Source organism: Hippoglossus stenolepis, chromosome 15 (genome assembly GCF_022539355.2).
Source record: "Hippoglossus stenolepis isolate QCI-W04-F060 chromosome 15, HSTE1.2, whole genome shotgun sequence".
Taxonomy (NCBI): domain Eukaryota; kingdom Metazoa; phylum Chordata; class Actinopteri; order Pleuronectiformes; family Pleuronectidae; genus Hippoglossus; species Hippoglossus stenolepis.
Genome location: NC_061497.1, coordinates 5,784,131 through 5,804,568, shown reverse-complemented (window position 1 = coordinate 5,804,568; position 20,438 = coordinate 5,784,131). Strand labels below are relative to the sequence as shown.

Below are 20,438 nucleotides of genomic sequence, written 5' to 3'. Positions count from 1 at the left end.
GCCACTGTCCCTGGGACCTGGCAGTGATGGACTGTGGCCAAGGCCCTCCTCGGGGTTGGGGAACAAAGTGGTGCAGCTCATTCGTATCCCCACTCAGACAGCCACTCTGAGGGCCTGGATATATTTCTATTACTGCAGAGTTATAGTTTGTTATTCTGGGGGGAGGTAGGTGGGGGTGGGATTGATTACTCCTCAGTAGGAGGGTGGGGACAAATCTAGTCAGTGCTTTGTGATGGTCATATTAAGATGAAGGATTGACAGGGCTAGGAGTTGAAGCTGAGGCCATCAATTCCGTGATCATTGGGGAAAAACCTTGATGTTCTGTATACACCCAGATTTCATATCTGCACGACAGTCGAACAGCAGATCCATATTTCTATTGAAATAAAATCTGTTTCATAATGACCAAGGTTGGTCTCAGGCATTTCATCAGATATTGAATGACTATGTAAAGCCCAGGGTCAGCGCCTCCATGGATCCTGCTCTGATTGGACAGCCTTGGTGTGTAAGCCTGAATAACTCTGAGAGGCTTTACACACTGCGCTCCTTCCCCCGCTCTATGCTCCCATCCATCCTGAAGGAAATCAATTTGGGACATTGGTAAACAGAGTTATGAGCTAGTACACCCATGCTTACTGCTGGCTGTTTATTGCTAGTGTGTAGGAGTATTAAGCCACAGCTGAGGGGCCTAACCCGTCAATAATATTAGACCCTGTGGAAAAGATGGCATCGAAATAAAACCTTCCAGCGGAGCAAACTCAAACACACTGAGCACAGCAGCATGAGGTTGTGATTGCCCATTTACCTCTATTTTTAAGACTCATTGGGAAAAAAATTATAATTCATGCATGTCACATACATTTTGCAACATCCATCAAATTCTAATAAAATACATACTGCAGGTAAAAGGAAAATTTAAAAAGGACACGAGGCAAAGAAACAGATCAGAGCCATTGTTTCAGGAAAATTTCATACATTTATATGAAAACATGGCACGTCCATGCTTGGTGCTGGCTGTTCAGCACAGTGCTGTGATGTGAGAGTCCCCAAATTATTTACACATTAATGCTGGTGGCAGTGAGTATCAGAGTCACTTAGACCCTATAGTGCACCTTTAATGGATGTGTCTGTATTTTTAAGACTCATTTAGCAACAAAAAAAACATGCATATCACATAAGTTTGCTACATCTTTAAAAAAAACAAAGGCAAAGAAACAAATCAGAGGCATTGTTTAAGGTACATTTCATACATTCATTTGAATACAGCTTGGTACTGCCTGTTTATCACTGAGATTTAAGCTTACCTAGAGCCACATTAAAGGCTGGTGTGGTTTCTGTTGTTTCTGAAACACTTTTGAATCTTATTTGTCCCAATAGCGATCAATAAATACATTTGTCTGAAAAAATAAAAAGATCCATTGTCTGTGGCCCTCGCAGGAATAAGCAACATGACCAAATGGACCAGATGAAATGATTCACTGGTCTGTTACTAACCAATCTGCCTGCAAACACCAAAAGTCAGCTTCAGTAGTTGTCAGCCAGTGTGCGCTCATGTGTTTTGGGGTCAACGGGACGGGTTGTTCTGTATTGGTTGCATATTTTGTCTAGGCTGCACTTGCTTGCTTTTCCACGATGAATAACCCTAGCTTTAACTGATGTGGGGGTCCCCTGATTAATTACACATTAATGGAGGGGATTGTTTATTTGCTCATTATTGGTGGCAATGAGTATAAGAAGTCTCAGGATCAGTAAGGGCCTATAGTGCACTTTAAATCAAGGAGCCGAACCGTGGCCTAATTGAGGCATCCTTGCAATAATGCGGCAGATTCCAGCACTTCCCTTATAAAGTCAGGGAGAAAGACACTGGGCCTCTCCCAGTGTGTGTGTGTGTGTGTGTGTGTGTGTGTGTGTGTGTGTGTGTGTGTGTGTGTGTGTGTGTGTGTGTGTGTGTGTGTGTGTGTGTGTGTGTGTGCATGTGTATCTGTGTGTGTGTGCGTGTGTATCTGTGTGTGTAGGATGTGGAGGAGTGGGGGGGAGTAACAACCTTTCAAATTACAACCTTCTTCAATTTTCCACATCAAGGCTTTTCTGCACAGGCAAAGTTGCAGTATTTGAGGCGAGTTCTAAAAATCCTAAATTGACCTGAGTCAGAAGTGCCCTTGAGAGGGAACTCGAGTGAAAAACAAAACCAACAGAGCTTTCTGTATCTCCGTAGCGCGCTTTCTCTGGGCCGCAAATGTTTATTACGTTCATCCTGCCGTACGAAGCTGCCCTCCGCTGCTACCTCCTTCAGCCTCCCTCCTCAGTTCAGCGTGGACTAGTTAAATGTCAGACACCGGCTGAGGTGCAGGGGAGGGAGAGTCATTAGCTCCGTCTGTGAGACAGGAAGCATCCGCGTCATTACCAGTCATTAGTTCGAAGACAGCGGGTCACGTCGCCACAAACCACACTGCCTCTCCCAACCATTCACACATACAGTATGATGGACTGACTGCAGAGGGCCGCCACACCCACATCCCGCTGTTGCTGTTTCTCATGTTTTCCAGGCCTGAAATGATGGCTCTTTGTGTTTGTGTGTGTGTGTGTGTGTGTGTGTGTGTGTGTGTGTGTGTGTGTGTGTGGATGACGACTATATACCCGTTCATTCATTTCCATTCCTTTCATTCCATCTGTGCTTGCCTCAGATGAGACGCTCTCCCTCCCACCTCGTGCTCAAACTTACACTGCGGCTTAACGCAAAACAAATTTACAATTATCATGCCAATCTTCGGCTCATTCGCTTCCAGCAGAGTTTGGAATAAACTTTCAAATGCTCCTGATTATTTTCAAAGCACCAGGGTTTAAACAAAACCCGGTGCATTCAGCGAGGGGCATTACCAGTCAAAAGCCAAGGATTCAAATTAAAATTTATTGCACCTTTGCAATTATGGTGCATATTCTTTGGAACCGAGTGCCTGAAGACATTAGCACACTGGCAGGCCGTTTCTCAAACTCTCTCCTTCAAAATCAATTCCTGTTTGCATTTGTTATTTATTGCTGTCTCATTTTATTAGATTCATCTGTTATAAAACATTTAGTCATTAATAGATACAATACCGAGGTCTTTGGGTTGCTTATTAAAGTCACTGAAAATGTATCATGTGAGGCGAAGCGAGGGAGGTCAGGTGACTCACTGCACACTGGGGTAAATGAATACATTATTTGGATTTGCACAGGTAATGTGCTCTGTACAGATGAAATACATCTTTATTTTTCTGTGTCAGGTTTTAATGTGTTTTCACCATTATCTATGCAATGCAGGACAAAGCAGGATTTGATTTTGACATTTTACAAATTTCAATTACAACGTGTTTTACATTTCAATGTGTGATTTGCTTTTATCTGCTTCCTCAGTGTCTTTGAGCACTGTTAAAAGGGCTATTCAAATAAAATGTGTCAAATAAAACAATTATTACCACTTAAAACTGAAAATCTCACATTTTAAAAAGTGCAAGAAAATGGACCAACACAGCATATGTGATTTTTGTCAGTATCTTTCATTGTTTGTCCTTGTTCCATTTCCACCTTCAACGGTTTTGCAGCTTTTATCTTGACTCCGTTTTTTTTCTTTTTCTAAATACAAATCTATACTGTATCACAACTGCTCCTCTTCCAATATAAACATTAAAACCACTGGTGGAAATTCAGTACAACTACTCAAGTACTGTATTAAGTACAGTTTCAAGGTACTTCCACTCTACTTGTTATTTTTTATACTTCTACTCCAGTACATTTCAGAAGAGAAATATACTTTGCAGATCTAGGGGGGGGGAGACTTCCCAAGCTTCCCAGCAGTAAATAAAGTAGTGAAAATGACTTACACTGGTTGTGTGTGTGATCCTTCTCTGGTGATGACGCCCTCTTTATCCATCAGCATTTGTCTGAACGTGCTCACTTTCTGTCGAATCTCTTCTTCTGTGTACCTGAGGAGACATGAGGACAAAAGCATTAGCAAAGGAACACAGACGCTTATCAGTAGAGCGCAGACAAGGGCAACGTGAATTCTCCTCAGTGTTAACCAGAGATTGTGTGAAGACCTGTGAAGCAGCAGCGTTTAATAACGGTACCGACTGCGGCAGGGGCACCGGATGAAGTTAATTGTCATCTGTCATAACTGCCAGATGCTCGTGTCATCTCCTGCTATCGCACAGAGACTGAACAAATGTCAAAGACTGTCATCTGACTGTTTCCTGACCAAAAATTAGACTCAGCTGAGTGATGTATATTCTCACGACTCACTGTCAACCGTTCAACCCCGGCGGGTTACTTGTTTAGGCCTGGGCTGCGTGTCATGTTTTATTCTGCAGGCGAGCGCAGTATAACTCGCTGAGTAGAGAGGAACTGAGAGGCAGTGTGAGGAGCTTTCAACGAGCTGACACAGACAGAATACGGCGAGCCGCTGCGGTGGCATATGAACAAACTTACTATCTGTGTCACAGTGCAGGTTTGTATTCAAATTTGTCTTAATGAGAAAATCTCATTTCATTTCAGGTGTATTGTGGCAGTGGGTGCAGCCGAAGAGCATCACACTGATCAGTTATACTTTAATTCATCGTAATCTCACTATGTGCGAAACATAATAAAATGTTAAATGGTAAAATTGTTTATGCATACAGATTCGGGCTACATCCCTCCCAGTCTGTTAATAAAAGAGCCTTTGACCACAAGCCTGCCACCGAAAAGGCGGTGACAGCTCTGCAAGGGATAAAGTAATAATTCAACCAGCCCGTCTGAACAAGCACAACAGAGGGAATGAAGTCAAATTTATTCTACAGATTCTCAGAGGATAGTTATGCGAGTCTGTGACAGTACATGGCCTTTTCAATGCACCGAGCGCCGAGCTGATCTCCTGATGTATTCACACCGTCTTACACCATCTCCACATTTTGCTCTGGCTGCGGTAATGTGCTGTAATGAGCTACAGAGATTCAGGAACATGACGGCGGAGAGGGGGACTGGATAGGGAGGGGAAAGGCAAAGAATTAATAAAGCTGTAAAAGTGAGGCTAGGAGCCAGACATCACAGACTTAGACTGACTGGAAGCCTCCACCATTAATGATGTACTGTAATGTTTATATCGAGTTCAACAACAAGAGCTTCATATTTAGAGAATGGCTACCAGAGTGGCATTAATCTTCCCATCCAACTGTGAGCAAGAACGTAAATAACAGCATTTTACAACTTACTCTTTAACTTTATCAGCGGCTTGTGGCAGAAAAATACTATTTCATTAGATAAGAGAAAACCAGTGAAAAAAATAATAACCTGAATAATGGGTATGAAGAAAAGTGTTTTCTACCTCCTCTATTTCATTGCTGTATATAGTATATCTATACCTTACATCACAAGATGACAGCCATGATTGCTGAACAGCTCATTCCAATACATGGCCATTAAATTAATTGTCTGCTCTCTTCTGGGCTTTCCACATGTTGGCTCCACTTATTAACACGCTCAACAGCTGCAGCTGCAGCAGAGGGTGTGACTCATGGAGGCAATTAATGTACTTTAACACCCTCAGAGTGCGACGCCTGCAATTTGCATCGGAATGTGTTCTTCACTGAGTTATTTCTCAATCAGATTTGAACACCTAGATACTAGGTTGTCAATACAACCTTGTGTACACTGCAGACAGGAGCTGCTAATAGCTGATTCAGCACATGCTTAGTGATGGCCAAAATGCAAACAAATATAAACATAAGAAAAAAATTCTGTCTGTATTTACATAGCGCTTTTCTATAGCCTTTATGATCACTCAGAGCTCTTTACAGTACAGTTTTATACCATTCACCCATTCACAAACACATTCATGCAGTGTATATGTGCAGCACGTTCTCTACCATAAATCACACTGCTGGCACTGCCTTCAAGGGCAATTTGGGGGGTTGAAACCCCTACCTTCTGGTTAGAGAACAACCTGCTCTACCTCATGAGCCCCAGCCGCCCATCCAGTATCAGGCTTGCCTGAGGTGCTGGAGCTTAAAGAAATCAAACTGAATGATCATCTTATCTTTGTATATATATACATTTGCATAGATTTGAGTGTGTGGATGTTCTTTTTGTCCTCATTAAAACAAATATAGACATAAAATTCAATTAAAAAGAATAAAAACAGGGTCAGGCTGTAGCACACAGCTATTTTTCCTGTTTAATGAGTTTGACATGGGAGCTCTATTGGGAATAGTATAGGGGAGCTGTCCATCACTCAGTGCTGAAATAAAGGCGCACTAGATTCTTTCCTTCTCTCAACAGCAGCTCGTCAATAAGGTGGATTGTAAATGCACCAGTGCTCATTTTAGCATGGAAATGGCATTAATCTGAGGAGTGTTTATATTTTTCTCAGATTAAATACAGCAGCTGATATCTATGTATTCTGAGCTGGGCGCTATCAGCACACTGACAGTGCGGAGAACGAGATTAGGAGAAGTGTGATGGAGAGCTGTAACGGCTGGAAGATGGGCCAACAGAAGAGAAGCCAGCTGGTGTGACAGCACCATCAGGTCCCACTGTAAGGCAATCTCTCAGCCCAGTGGCTGTCGGCTCAGCACAATGGAGGGCATAAACACGCACTTTATATTCAGCCTTTTTCCAATGCACGACGTAGGAGCCATATACATTAGCTGCTTCCCGACAACTCTACAGCAGTTGCCGAGTGCTTTCAGCTGTCTGTTGTGGGTCGAAAACGGTGGACAATAGGTAAAACGATGAGAAGGCTCAGAGAGGATACTAGCTGTGAAAATGAATGCATTCTGGCAAAACGTGTACCATGACTGTGGGGCTTTCTCTCTCACATTGTGCTGCTGCTGATGAGGGTGTTAGCGCCTGCAGCTATCTCTGTTGCCACCACAGCTAAAGCAAAAAAGAAACGGGGTCATAACTTGTGGGGCTAAGTCCTCTGTTGACTCAGAATCACTTTTCCCTCTTTCTTCTCCACTTCTTTCTCAGTCTATTGCTCGATTCTGAAGCACAGCACAGTTTCACAGCATGAAGCGAGACAAAGTTTGTTTCTTTTTGATGATTCTAGAGTGTGTATGTTCCACACCAACACTGTTTTCTCAAAGAGTCATGGGGCTTAGAAATATGGGCCAAGAGAATCCCCCACAGCCCCTGAATGCCTGCAGGTATCTGGTGAATGGTTGGCAGGTTCACCCACAGAGATGAAAATCTGTGGACTAATAGAAGTCAAAAGAATATGACCATGTTTGTGTGAGACTGAAAACTGTTTCTTTAATGATGGAAGAAAAATCCATAATGAGCTCTGAGTCATTCAGTGTAAATAGCTACATATAGGATATTGGACGGAAGCTATTAGCACAGTAAAACAGCACATCTCTCCTGTGCACATTTAATTAGCACTTCCTGCAGCTGTATAGGTAGCTGCTTTCTGCCGAACGCACCATCTGTTCAGCCCTGACACAGTGCAGAAGGGGAGCTGACTGGAGTGGTCACTCTCAGCAAAGCTCGGTAACACTGGCTTCAAATTAAAAATGAATGCTGTGCAGCAGTGCTTGTATATTTTCATTAATGTGTGCGTGTTAGTATATGTGTATGAGGTGGGAGGGTTCAGAGGCCACAGTTACCCAAGTGGAGCCAAATGAAAGCCATTTAGCCCAGGCCCAGTGCAGAGAGCATGCAAAGTCCTGGTGATTTGAACAGAGAGAGACAGCGGACATCGATCAGAGCGAGGGGCTCCCCACCACCCCAGCAATGAAAAATCACCACGATTAAAGAACTTGATTGAAGTAATTAGACAGCACCAAGCACCCACAGATTTCCCCCATTAACTCATGATCCCTGAAAATGAATAGCTGTGGCCCAGCTTACGCTGATAGTCCTCGATTTGATGAAGACGTGCCTGGCTATGTGGATGTCTGCTTGTGTCTTTGTGTGCGTGCGTGCTTGCGTGCGTGCGTGCGTGCGTGTGTGCGTGCGTGTGTGTGTGCTCCTCCTCAGTGCCACTGATGTCTCTGCATTTGGCGTCTGAAGAGCCTTTTTCCACAAGTCGTCCCAAGGCGCTACTGCACACCTATGAAACTCTGCAGCCATCAATCACCCTGAAAAGAGTACAGAGGCAAAGTGATGCCAATGTAGTTAAGAAGATTGAATGGTGCTGGGAACACGGCAAAGGCAAACCTGAACACCCCCACATTTCTATTTCAGGGGCAGAATTAAAAAGACCTACTCAGTGTCACAGTGAAGCTGCCACAATAGTTTAACTCTCAAGTGGAGAGGATTTTCAATTGATGCTCTCTGGAGTCATAGATTCTGTGGTAAGATAACAGGCACTAGATAGTCCAGAAAAGACAAGTCTAAGACAGAGTCCACCTTCCTCTCAGGTTGGAGATGAAAGAGCACAACAATCTGACCTCTCTGATTGCTCCTCTTCTCTAAGACCCTGTAACAACAGCATTTGAAGCTGTTTGTTTAGAATGGACTATATTGGCTTGGCAGCCCCTTCCCCCACCCCTCGCCCCCCCTTGACATTGTATACAATTGGTCATTCTTCAGGAGATTCTTTCCCCTCCAATTTTCAGTCTTATAAGAAACAGGCTTATCGTCTTATGACACAGGCTTTGGCCTACAGGAAAACCTCCATCAGAGCTGAGATAGTTATTTGCTCCAGCCTCAGAGGCTCTGAGAGCAGCTCCCTTAATAAGATCCCAGCTACTCGTGTCCTGCAATTCACAGTGTCACTGCAGATGTTACTGTGGCAGTAGGGGCTAGTTCAGAGCAATTGTAGTGATCCCAGGCCATCTCTTTCCTCTCAGACTGAATTCGCTATAAACTGTTTAATGTACAAATTCTGTTACATCCCAGTGTTATTGTGTCTTTTTTTGCATGTGCCAGGCTACACCTCCCTACTTGACTTTACAACAACACATATTTAGATTTTAATACACAACGGCACATCAAATTTTTCTGCTTGGTGAAGCAAGAACAACAATATTTTCTCACTTCCCCCTTATTATAAAAGCTCTTACCACTGGTGGCACAAACTGTTTCCTGCATACATTATTAGACAGGCCCGGTGCACAACTTTGCTGTGTGTGTGCATGCATTGTGTGGGTGCATATGCGGCGTCCCAGCAGCCTGCAGTTTAGGCTGAGTGAGGCCATGTGAAGGGGGCTCATTAAAGAGCTGGAAAAAGACTCAGACTCCACAGGAGTGAGAACCATTATGGCTCAATTAGTGGGGAAAATGGCCTGTCTGATCCCTCGCATGCACAGCAGCCCTTGAACTTGAAATCAGTCAGTAAGTTATGCTATCAGAAGGTAGCAGAAGTTGTGTAAAAGTAGACAATGTTTAAAGTTATTAGAATATTCACAGTAAAAGTAAATACCATCTTCTTCAAAGCTACTGGAACAGATCATTCATCATGCTCCTCCAGACAGATGTCATGTATAAACGGCCCGACGTTTATATAACCTTCAGCCTGTCACAAAAAAGGGCAATGTTCCCCGCAGGCGCAGAGCCCTCAATGCTCCAGTGAATGGGGGATGCAGCCAGGTCTTCGACAGCTAAATGAACAGACTCTTTTAATTGCTGCGTCCTCTTTAATTGGCTCCCAAGGTGAGGCCATCACTCAAGACAGACTATTTATCCTGGTCTTATCTTTGGAAACGAGCTGAATCAGGGGGGTTGTGTGTCAAAGAAAGGAGGGGAGTGTCTGCCATGCTGGCAGGGTTAGAGAGGGAGGCAGGTGTCCAAACTGCCCCCAGCCTCATCCTTCAACGTAGTCTTAGGGCGAGATCTCCCGGGTGAAGCTGAGCCCTCTGTCTTAAATCCACAAAAAATGTAAAAGAGACTCCAGCCACCATCTTAATTGTGTCTAATGTCTGGCATTGCTCTCTGTCTCTACCCCTGTGTTTCATCCCCCTGCTCTATCCCTTAATCCTGCACACATGCACACACACACTGTCATTTAAAGAGGCACATTAGAAATTGGAGAGGCAGGATGAGCTCTGCTGAGCCAGGCTGGCAAATGAGATGCTCCTTTTATTATAGCTTAACAAGATGAGTTGAGTCTGTCCGGAGCTTTAACACTCAGCTGAGTGGTCGCCGTCCTTCAAGTGCGACCGCCTGCCAGCCGAGCTCGTGCAGCCTGCGGAGGGAGTGGAGCTGGCCAGTGTGGGCGTCTGGTCCTCTTGTATTCTGTCATCATTAGCCGAGCTGCTGCCTGCCACTACACTGTTCCACTAGACTTTGTGGCTCTTTTACATGGCTCTCAAACCAGGAGCAGCTATGTCTACTCGAGGCAGGAGATGGAGTGGACCTTGACAGAAGGCAACAGAGAACCTCCTCTTATTTTTTTTTTGTAAACTCCAGCAGTTCCTTCTCAGCTTGCGTCAGCCTGGCATAGCTCAACCATTACCCTTCAGTCTTAATGAGGTCTTACTGTCTGACAAGCCCAGTCATGCTCTCTGAGGAAGGGAAGGGTTAACGAGTGGGGAGAAAAAGAAACTTTAATCCAACTCCATATTTGCGAACCTCCCTACACTATACTAAAATGATCAGCAGCACTAAAGGTGGTTCGGTCAATTATTGCGAGAAGAGAACAAAGAGAACAAATAGGAGTAGTTTTTTTTTTCTCCAAATTTGGAAAAAACAGATCACATTCTGACATTCATTTTGTGTCAGTCACCTGTCATATCTGGCCTCAACCAAAAGAATTCTCACTAATTGGCTTGCCCTTTATTCAATTAAATCACCATTCTGTAATCTATCAAGGATGAGCAGGCTTTCTATCATGACAAATGTGATGTGAATAAAATGTCACTAGATATCAGCGGGACAGTGAGTTTCCTCTGTACAAACACAGAGGAATCACAGAGCTCGTCATTAATTACAGTCTCACGTAGCCGAGAGTTATCCAAGCAACAGTGTGCGTGTGTGTGTGTGTGTGTGTCTGTCTGTCTGTCTGTCTGTCTGTCTGTCTGTCTGTCTGTCATAGGTAACCTTTGGGGACACGTTTCAAACTGGAGACCAGATTAGGGACTGGTTGTCTAATGAGGACAAAAGTCATGCAGAAAATTGGGAAAAAGACGATTTTTGGATCAGTGGATAAGGGACAAGGTTAGGCAAGTAGTGGTTAGGGTGTCTCTATATTCCAAATAGTGGGTATGTCATATCAAGTAATGACAAGTGACCTATGACAATGTGTGTGTGTGTGTGTGTGTGTGTGTGTGTGTGTGTGTGTGTGTGTGTGTGTGTGTGTGTGTGTGTGTGTGTGTCTTCTGGCCTCAGACCTTCCCTAAGGTTGTAGATTGGGACCAATTGGAGTCACAACAATTTCCACAGACATAGCCTTGAAGCAAATCAAGCTCACCCGGACATTGTACTGAAGGACATGTATCATTCTATTGAAACAGACTGAAATATGTCGACCTTAAGGTCACTATGGCAACCTCACCGATAACCATTACTTGAGGATGAGGCCATAAATGCAAAGTTCATGTGGTGACTGCAAATATGCAACATCCAAGATGAGTAAAGTATGAGTAAGTGAGATACACAATATTGTGAGGCAAAATGGCTGCTGCTGATGTGTGAAGCTCCATGTATCATATATGTGTGTGTCTGTGTACGTGTTGTGTGTTTATGAGATTTTCATCTGTGAGTGAAATTCATGTCTTTGCTGTGAGGCTGCTATACTTGTTAAAGGGATTACCAGCCTTTGTTGCTTCACCTGCTTAAACCACATCATTTTAATGTTTTTACCAAAATTCAAACATTAATTCAAAAGCTTGAATTCAGGTTATATAAGGATGTTTTATTTTAACATGAGACATTTCAGTCTTTTAAATCTTTTCTTATAATTTTGCAGGTGGAATTCCCAGCACCCTGTGGTTTCTGCCATTATCATCTGTCATTAGGAACTCCCACCATCAGCTCGGGCACAGTGTAGAGATCTCCAACATAAACAGTCATATATCCTAACCACCTCCTCGATTCTCCACAGGCGCCCAACCATGTCATGTCACTGCAAACGGTCCAGTGAAGAGGACACGATCCTTCACTGGGATGCTAATTGTGAACACTGCCAGTTACGTTATCTGGGGCAGCTGGCCAAGCAGGAAGTACCCCGGTCTCTGCCAAAACACTCCGTGTAGTGTCCTTCACTCACTGAGCTGCTTCCTATGCTGGGACACACTTATCTTAGGACCAGTGCAAACTCCCACAGGATATTAGTTTAATAGAGTGTGACAGTGACTGCCCCTTTTTAGAATGGCTCTAGTTCCCGAAGTAAATTTCCCATTCATTTTCTCCATTAACGTTTCAGAAAATCCTTGTAAAAAGAGTATTAAGCCTGGAACCAGGCCAACCAGCTGCGAGATGAACTGTGACCATAAAACATTTGTCTTGGAGCCACACAAAATATATTGGAAAATGGAGAAAAAAAGACAAGTGTACAAGACTGCGTACATACTTATTTTAAGTGTGAAGGAATTACACATCCCATAAACCATTGGAAATTATTCCTTTTAACAACTTCCTGTGCTTCTTCTGGAATTGAACCTGTTGTTAATAAAGTGTTGCAATAGGTTTTAGTTTGTGCCTTGCATGTATGTATATAGCGTTTCATATAGTGTACAGAATAGTTACCCTGTGTAGTAATGCTGAATGATCCGATCATAGCTGATCATAGAGGACTGTGGGTAGTGTAGTTATTCTTCTTGACATCACAAATAAGACTTTTTTTTTTACAGCAGTTGATATCACGTGGACTTGAGGCTTCCACAGGAGAATATGATATTGTTTCACAATCTCATAGCTTGTGCTCAGTCTACCTTGAATGGTTTCAATATCATGGCTGATAATCAAAATATCTATTCAGAAAAGTGGGATTTTTACTTCTGGAACCAAGCTGTTGAGCTCTCTTTGTGTTACATGCTATTCCCGAGCAGCATACAAATACAGTGCTTTTATTGGTAATGAAAAGAAATACTTGATTGGTTGTGACAGATCACAGCTACTGATAAAATGTCCATGCCTTGTTGCTAAAAATAGCCATAGCACCAAAGTGCCGCTGCTATGCACCATTTCCTTGCAAAACCACAACGCCTAATGTTTAGTACCCTCCTCTGCTCCCGTTTCTTCTTCCCATTACTGCAATGAAAATGACTTTTGGCAGGTAACAGATTTTGAATGTAATGTTTTGCTGCAGCTTGTGAACTCAGCACCCGTACAGGTACATACCTGTCAATGTCAAGTTCTCCCCTACGCACAGTGTTTTCATGGCTCCAACCTCCAACCAGCGCCACAGTAAGTGAATAGCAAAGAGAAGATAAACAACCTGCTGTTTCACTGCAAACGGTAATGTCACTTGACATCGAATACCCAGTGCAAAAGGAGTGTTTGCTCGCTTGTTGAAACAACATTTATTCAGTGCAACTTCAGTGTTTTTGTGCCACATTTCGGGCATCATGCAAGAACATTTTCATATTCTTATCGTACGTGAGATTTGTCCACCATCCACCACACTGAATAAACTTCTAGCAACATGCCTCTTTACTCTGAGTCGGAATGTGTGGGCTAGATTGATCATTTGCATAATCTGAGATGAAACTGCAATAGAAGTAGCAGTGTCGGTTGTTGACTATAGAACTATTTAAAATACATTAACACAGCCAGCAGCGTCGTGTCATCAGAGCAGCATTGTGCTGTAACAGAGATAATGAAGAAATGTTTTGAGATGAAGTTAAACTGCTGAGAAATGTCAGTTGTGGAGAATAGTATATTGTAGGTGAAGCTATTCTGACTGTGGGTGCAACATGAAAGAGAATGCATTGTCTCCCACTGCTAGAGCCTTAAAAGAGTTTCTGAGAGTAAAGATCTGCACGACAGAATAAAGTCGAATCTACCATTTATTTCCTCACTGTTACATCCTTATTAGAGTCTATTGGCATGAAAGTATTTTATTTTTAATGTATGATAAAAGACATATTGTTTATAGTTTTCATATAAAGTAATGCTTGTTACATCTTATTAGTGCACTGTAAAATTAAGTGTGCCCATGTTTGTTTTAGTTGTTAATTTTTATTTAAGTTGATTTCTGTTTCTTATTAAAACTTTAATGTCATTCATATTGGATTGTTGTTATAACAATGCTAATAACTATAAAGATTCTAACATGACATACCAATATATCAGTTTTAAGTGCATACATTATAGTGGTTCTTGCATGAGGCCCATTGTGTTACGGTTGTTGTTTGCTCGTCGCATCTACTTACCCCTGCTCCTCCATCATCTCCTGGAGCTCCATACATTTGAGCTCCACCCTCCTTTTCCTCTCGTGGTCCAGAATCTCTCTGTGCGGCTTCTTCACCAGGACAGGCTCTGCTTTGGGCTCCTCCTCCCCCGTACCATGCTGCCCGTCCTCAGTCGTACTTTGTAAGACTGCAGTTGCCGCAAGACCTCCTGATCCTGCTGCTGCTCCTGCTCCGGGGGCCACCGGCTGGGCCACCCCGTTTGCACCGTCCTTAGGGGATGGCACCCTCGTTGCATCGTACATGATTACTGACTCTGTGGAGACACAGACAGAAAAAGATCAGCTGAGGAAAGAGGAGACAGAAATTGTCAGCGGAACACTGGGTACTCCTGGGGAATTTGATTTAGCCTCATTTCATGTTAACGATTTAACGTCAGATCTTTTCAAGAACTCCGTTTTGAGGGGATTTGGGTAGACATTGATTTATTACTGCACTGTTTATAGTAGTGTGAGTATTTCCTGTACACCTGGCACATATCTAATAAAATAAAACATCAAAGTAGAATATTCTTTATTTGTAAAGCCCCATGACACTTTATGGCTGAATTTTTCATTAAACCTCTCTGATCTCCGGGATCCAACTGCTGAAGACGTAAACCAAGGTTATAAACCACAGATGAACCCTCTTCGTGACAGGGTCAAGAGGAGAGGAGAGGAAGACACAAAGCAGACTAAAAAAAAAAAAAAGTCTTTGATATCATTTGACTAAATTTATTACATTGACCATGACTGCATTCCCGGCATTCTTTGTCGACCTTTCTGTTTCTGGCTCGTTTACTTGAGAAATGATGATGTGGTCATTTTTTTGTGAAAAAAAAAGTGTATGTTACAAGTAATGCATGGACTGGGTTCTGATTTAGATGGATGGTCCTGTTAAGACCGGCGTAGATCAAGCGAGAAGAATGGGAAGACCTTCACGTGCCCACGAGCCTCGACTGCTCAACCCTGCTCCCTCTGCAACGAATGACTTCATTTTTCAGAACGTAGCCTGAGAAGCCACGCTGAGGCACTTCATCACTGTCACGTATGGAGATAGAATGATACTGAGGCTGGATGAGCAAAACTCTGCAACTACAATTACATCTGCTCCCAACTCATCTTATCGCTGTGAGTGTGGGCAGCTCAGGCCGACCGTCTCCATTTGAGCTGGTTCTGACTCTCGTTGACTGGTTATCAGGCCTGTGCTTGTTTTTGAAGTGCTGCGAGCTGGTAAACGAGCCGTGGATGTGTGCGCAGCTACGCAGCTCTCGGCTGACAGAACAGGTGGCAGGACAGCAGGAGGCATTATCACTGAATCTATAATACAGAAAATCAGCACTTGATATTCCATGACAGCAATCCCTCATCTGCACAGGGCTGTCTGTAGAGGATTCTGGAGAGAAAAGCACTTGTCTATCAAAAGGGACTTTCAGGTAGACACAAGGAACATGAAGGAGCTCTGTATGAGCTCGGAAGAAAGTCCACATGTTTGCAAAACCTGGTGACAGTTTTCAACTTCAACAGAAAAACAACTGAACATGACAGGAATGTATAATACACAGAATAATAGGAAGAAAACTGAGAAGAAACGCAACAAAACAAATCAAGAGGAAAAGTGAAATCAAACAAAACAATCAACCAGGACTTAAAAAGTATATTTATCTGTGTGATCCCTGAGAGTCATTTTTATGCTCCTTTCCCACTCATACATCATTCCTGAATACGGCCTAACAAGACTCCACTCAACACCATTTGTAATTATGACAGAACGTTACCAAAGTAAACGGGTTGTTGGTGAGGAATTCAACATCGCAGTTTTCAAAGCACAATTGAATTATTTATCTGAGGGATTTTGGAAAGAAAAAGCGAGGCCACTTTGAGTAAAAGACGAAAGTGTCTCCACACCCGTATTGTAAAACTGCAAAGAATAATCTATATCTCAAAGTGTTAGAAATCCATGATTTCATTCATAATTTTAAAGTGCATCTCCTCATCTTAAGAAGGGATGGGGAATTACGTTTTTGTTGTATTGAACAATAGTTTGAAATATTGAATAACTTGTTGATGGAAGGGAAATCATAAAAAGCTTGTTTGGTTCAAAAATCACAGCCCGACATTTTTCTTTCAACACTGGATTGTTGAAAGCCTGTCAAAGTCGTTCCACTTGCTTGATAAGACCTCATTAGCGTTTCATTATAACTGTAGCATTCATAATATACCTCTTGTCTTTCATTTTAATGTAATTAGACCAGCTTGTCCAGCTCTGGATCTTTCAGTCAGAGGGGAGGACCACGATTAATCTTGTTCGTGCTGGACATCATGTCTTGGCCTCTTGGTCGCTCCAGGCAACAAACCTCATGATCTTCACCATATGCAACCGGCAGAACATAAGAAGCTCGTTTGATACTGGGCTGTAACGAGCATAAATAAAAAGAAGATATCATCTGAAATAATCTGCAAGGACCCTCCCATCGCAAATGAGATTCTCCACATAGCCAGATGTGGAGAGTCTGGAGCTGCAGGCCATGCGCCAGTCTGTGTTAAACGGCTGCTGTAAATATCCAGCCATCTCATTACACTAATTCATCATTCACAGTCATTCCTTTTGTTCCCAAGAGGGGGGTGGGGCGTGCAAAAATCTGTTCTCTTTCAAGTTAAAACAACTAAATCATTTAATTGTGTAATGAATAAAAATCAGAGCATAAAGGGAGACTTGACAGAGAGCTGATAAGGAGGCTGAGCATCCAGTTAATTGAGTGAGAGTCCTCTACAGGGACTGAAGGTTATCTCCTATAATGATGGTGGCACCACCCTCATCTGTTAGTATTGCGAGGGTGTATAAGAGCGTCACGTCCCGACAGACACCGGTTGTAAGTGTCACCATCAGTTATTTCAAATCACAAACAGATAATGTGACAATGAATATTCAATATTCCATTTTGGATCAGTGACACTGATTGCTGTTAGAAGGAAAAGAGCCATCAGTTCACGGCCTCTCTCCACTGAGTGAAAGGAGATTGTTCCTGTTGTCTGTTTCCAACCTTTGCACATGCTTTCCTGTGCTGTCTCCTTAATTGGATGCTGCCGCTGCAGAATTGCCGGCGGTGCTGGCTCTGCAGCCCCGTGTCCTGCTGACATCACACCCTATACAAACGAAACAAGCCGGTGGTGTGAAATGACAGCCAATCAGAGTGCGAGCTTGGAGATACGCGCAAAAATGTTGAGGGGTTGCTGTAATTTCCTCACGAGCATCCCGATCTCTCGATTACACTGTCGCTAGTAGCCCACGCAGGGTCGACTTATCTGGAACATGCAGTAAATGGATCACACACTTAATGCTCAGTTAATAACAATAACATTCTCTGTGCCCACTCGGTGAAAAAAAATCTTAATCTCATTAGCGATCTAATGTTGCATTAGGCCAGTGGGACATTAGCGAGGGGGTTGGTCTGGACTTGAACCACAGTGTCATTATATTGATTTCCTTATTTATTTTTTTACTTTTCACTACATAAACCCATTGTGAGTTGGCAGCAACACACGTACACTGATGAATATGAATGCAGTCATTGTCAATTGTATTGACAAGGGAAGAATTAAGCTGTGTCGCTTCTACATATGGATTAGCTCCAACAAAGATGGTGAAAATATTCAGCTCACTCTCCGACAGTATGTTTTCTGCGTCTGATTACATAAACACAGAGAATAGTAAATGTAAACAGCAGGGCCCTCTCCGTACACAACATGACCATCTGCGCATTCAGTGTTGACAGACCTTTACATGGAAATGCTGCAGACAGAGCATTGTATGCACAACTAGGACAGAGACCGAACAGAGTCTTAAGACTAGATGTGAATTCTTCATCCTAAAATAAACATTCTTTGCAGTCATCAATGAATATTGTAGTGATAGTGGCTGACTACAATCTGCACTTGTTAGCAGGAAAATTCAGCCCACATTGATTTCACTTCATCCATGTCACTGACATAACATCAATATGGAAGCTAAAAATGTCTCTTAAGAACGGCAACAATCCAGCTGCAGGAATAAATTTAAACCCGTCTTATTGTTTTATCATGATTAATTTAAATCTATTGATGGGTAAAGGAGTTAACTGCAATTAGAGTGGAAATATGAATACAACAGTATGATGCATGTTAGTTATGTTTAAGCGGATTCCGTTTCAGCTGCTACACTACGGAGGAAATAAAGCAGAAATGTGAGTCTGGTCTCCTCGCAGGCCATGTTCCTCAGTAAAAGCCAACTCCCTCTTCCTCTCTGACCCTTTGCCCCTCTCTCATAGCATGGCAGGTCACTCTGTGTTGTGCACAAAGGCTCAAATGATTGGATCTCACTCTGTGGTGGCTGCACCTCTTCCATGATTGAAGGGTGGCAGTAACAGGGGGCCTGACCTTGACTGAGATTGGCAGAGAGAAGCTGAAATAAACTTCCTGGGTGGCTTTTCTCTAAAAGTTTTTTTTTTCAACCCGCTGTGAAAAGAGAACTATTCTGAGTCAAGGTAGGTGTTCTGGATCTACTTTGTGTGCACATGTCTTAGTAAGACCTGACTGTACTCCTCCCTCTGTCTCCTATCCTCCGCTTTCCATCACACCTTTCTGCCAAAATAATCTGGCCCTTGGCTGGAAGCTCCTGTTATGTTTTTAGCTCTTTGGCACACAGGATGTGTTCAGCTCTCCCAAGGTCAGCCCTCTTCATTCCAGGCACGTTGGATTGCTGTTGGGTGCCGGGAAACAAGCAGCCTCAACTTTTTTTTTTCTTTTTTGTTTAATGGTAGTTGGATGGATGGTGCATACAAAATAAGCAGCAGAGAAAAAAGGAAACAGTCCTGCACGATGGCCTTGTTTGATGTTTAGATGAGAAATCAAAAATTTGGCTGATGTGATTTCTTATTCACTGAAGTTGAAGCAACATAAGACAACTGCAACACGGTGGCGTTGTCATCCGCTGTAGTTGCTGAGTTCAGGGCCGCAGCCAGCTGGCGGTCAGCTGGCGGTCAGCTCCGACAGAGTCGAGAGTATCATAATGAGGATTTCTTCAAGGCGGATCATTGCCAGTTCTTCCGAGGTCATCTTTTTGTTTCTTTACTACTTTTTACTTATAAAAAACTTGTAATTTGTCCTACTGTCCGCTCATATCCTGCCACAGCCATCTCTTGCTGATTTGCACAGCAAGAGATGCTGCTTCGTTTTCACATCCATTACTTCGCTGCAGACAATAAGCTGCTTGCTGATTTTTTAAAATAGGGGCCACAACAATGTTTTGGTTGATCTTGTTGGTGTTGTTCTTCCATCTAAACCAGCAAAGAGTTGGTGCCACCCTGGAACCACTGGCTGCGAAAAGCCTTGTTAGACCAGACAGGACTTAATACTAGAAGACAGACTTGTCTCATCAAACAGCTGCCCTGAGTTGGTGACTTCGTGCCCAGGCACAGGCTGCCATTCAGCGGACTTCATTAAAGAGACATGAGGTAAGTCCGAGAAGGAGTTAAGAACTTCACTCACTTTTTCTGATGGTGCTTTGGGAGCTGCAGCACAGAGTGAAATTGGAGTGTGGCTTCAGTTGAGAGAGATTTCTACTCTATGGGTGAGAAAGAGGGAGGGCTAAAAAAGGGAGGGGGTGACTGCAGGAGCCTGGTTGATGCTTCTGCGCTAAAGAAACATTTAGAAACTGGAAACATTCTTCTTTCAGAAGCAAAGACGATGTATAGAGCCACCGGTAAGAGCCACTCTGGTGCTAAGCAAAAAAACACAAAGAGGGTGACAACATCTTATGTCAACACACTCTGAAATAATGAGATGTGTGACAGAGATCCAGAGAAAGTTAAAGAGAAGTGAGGAGGTGGCAGGAAATGTTTTGCCTCTGGTGAAGAGGCATCGTTGGGAATCTCAGAGACAGACTGTGACAGAAATAAACCACCCCCTGTCCCATTTTCACCTCAGAAAGCATTCTGCGCGTCACCTCAAGAGGACAACTGACGCTTTATGACATCTGGGCCCGTTCTGGCAACGCAGTTCAGCTGCGGGTTAACAAGCTGGAAGAATACACACTCGACCTCAAAACAGGGCTTTGAATATTTTGCCCTACTTTGTTTTCCGCAGGGATCAAACATTGCTGTTTTTTTAATCTCTC

General features: G+C 43.1%; 1 protein-coding gene across 1 annotated transcript in view; it reads right to left on the bottom strand.

Annotated features, from left to right (window-relative positions):
• srrm3 (serine/arginine repetitive matrix 3) overlaps positions 1 to 20,438 on the bottom strand; it is a 75,400-nt gene that overhangs the window by 22,042 nt on the left and 32,920 nt on the right. Inside the window, exons 2-3 of the mRNA XM_035179575.2 lie at positions 14,271 to 14,562; positions 3,861 to 3,962 (exon numbers count right to left, since the gene is read on the bottom strand). Coding sequence (XP_035035466.1) covers positions 3,861 to 3,962; positions 14,271 to 14,551 — 383 coding nt within the window. The 5' untranslated portion in view covers positions 14,552 to 14,562. The remainder of the gene's footprint in view (positions 1 to 3,860; positions 3,963 to 14,270; positions 14,563 to 20,438) is intronic.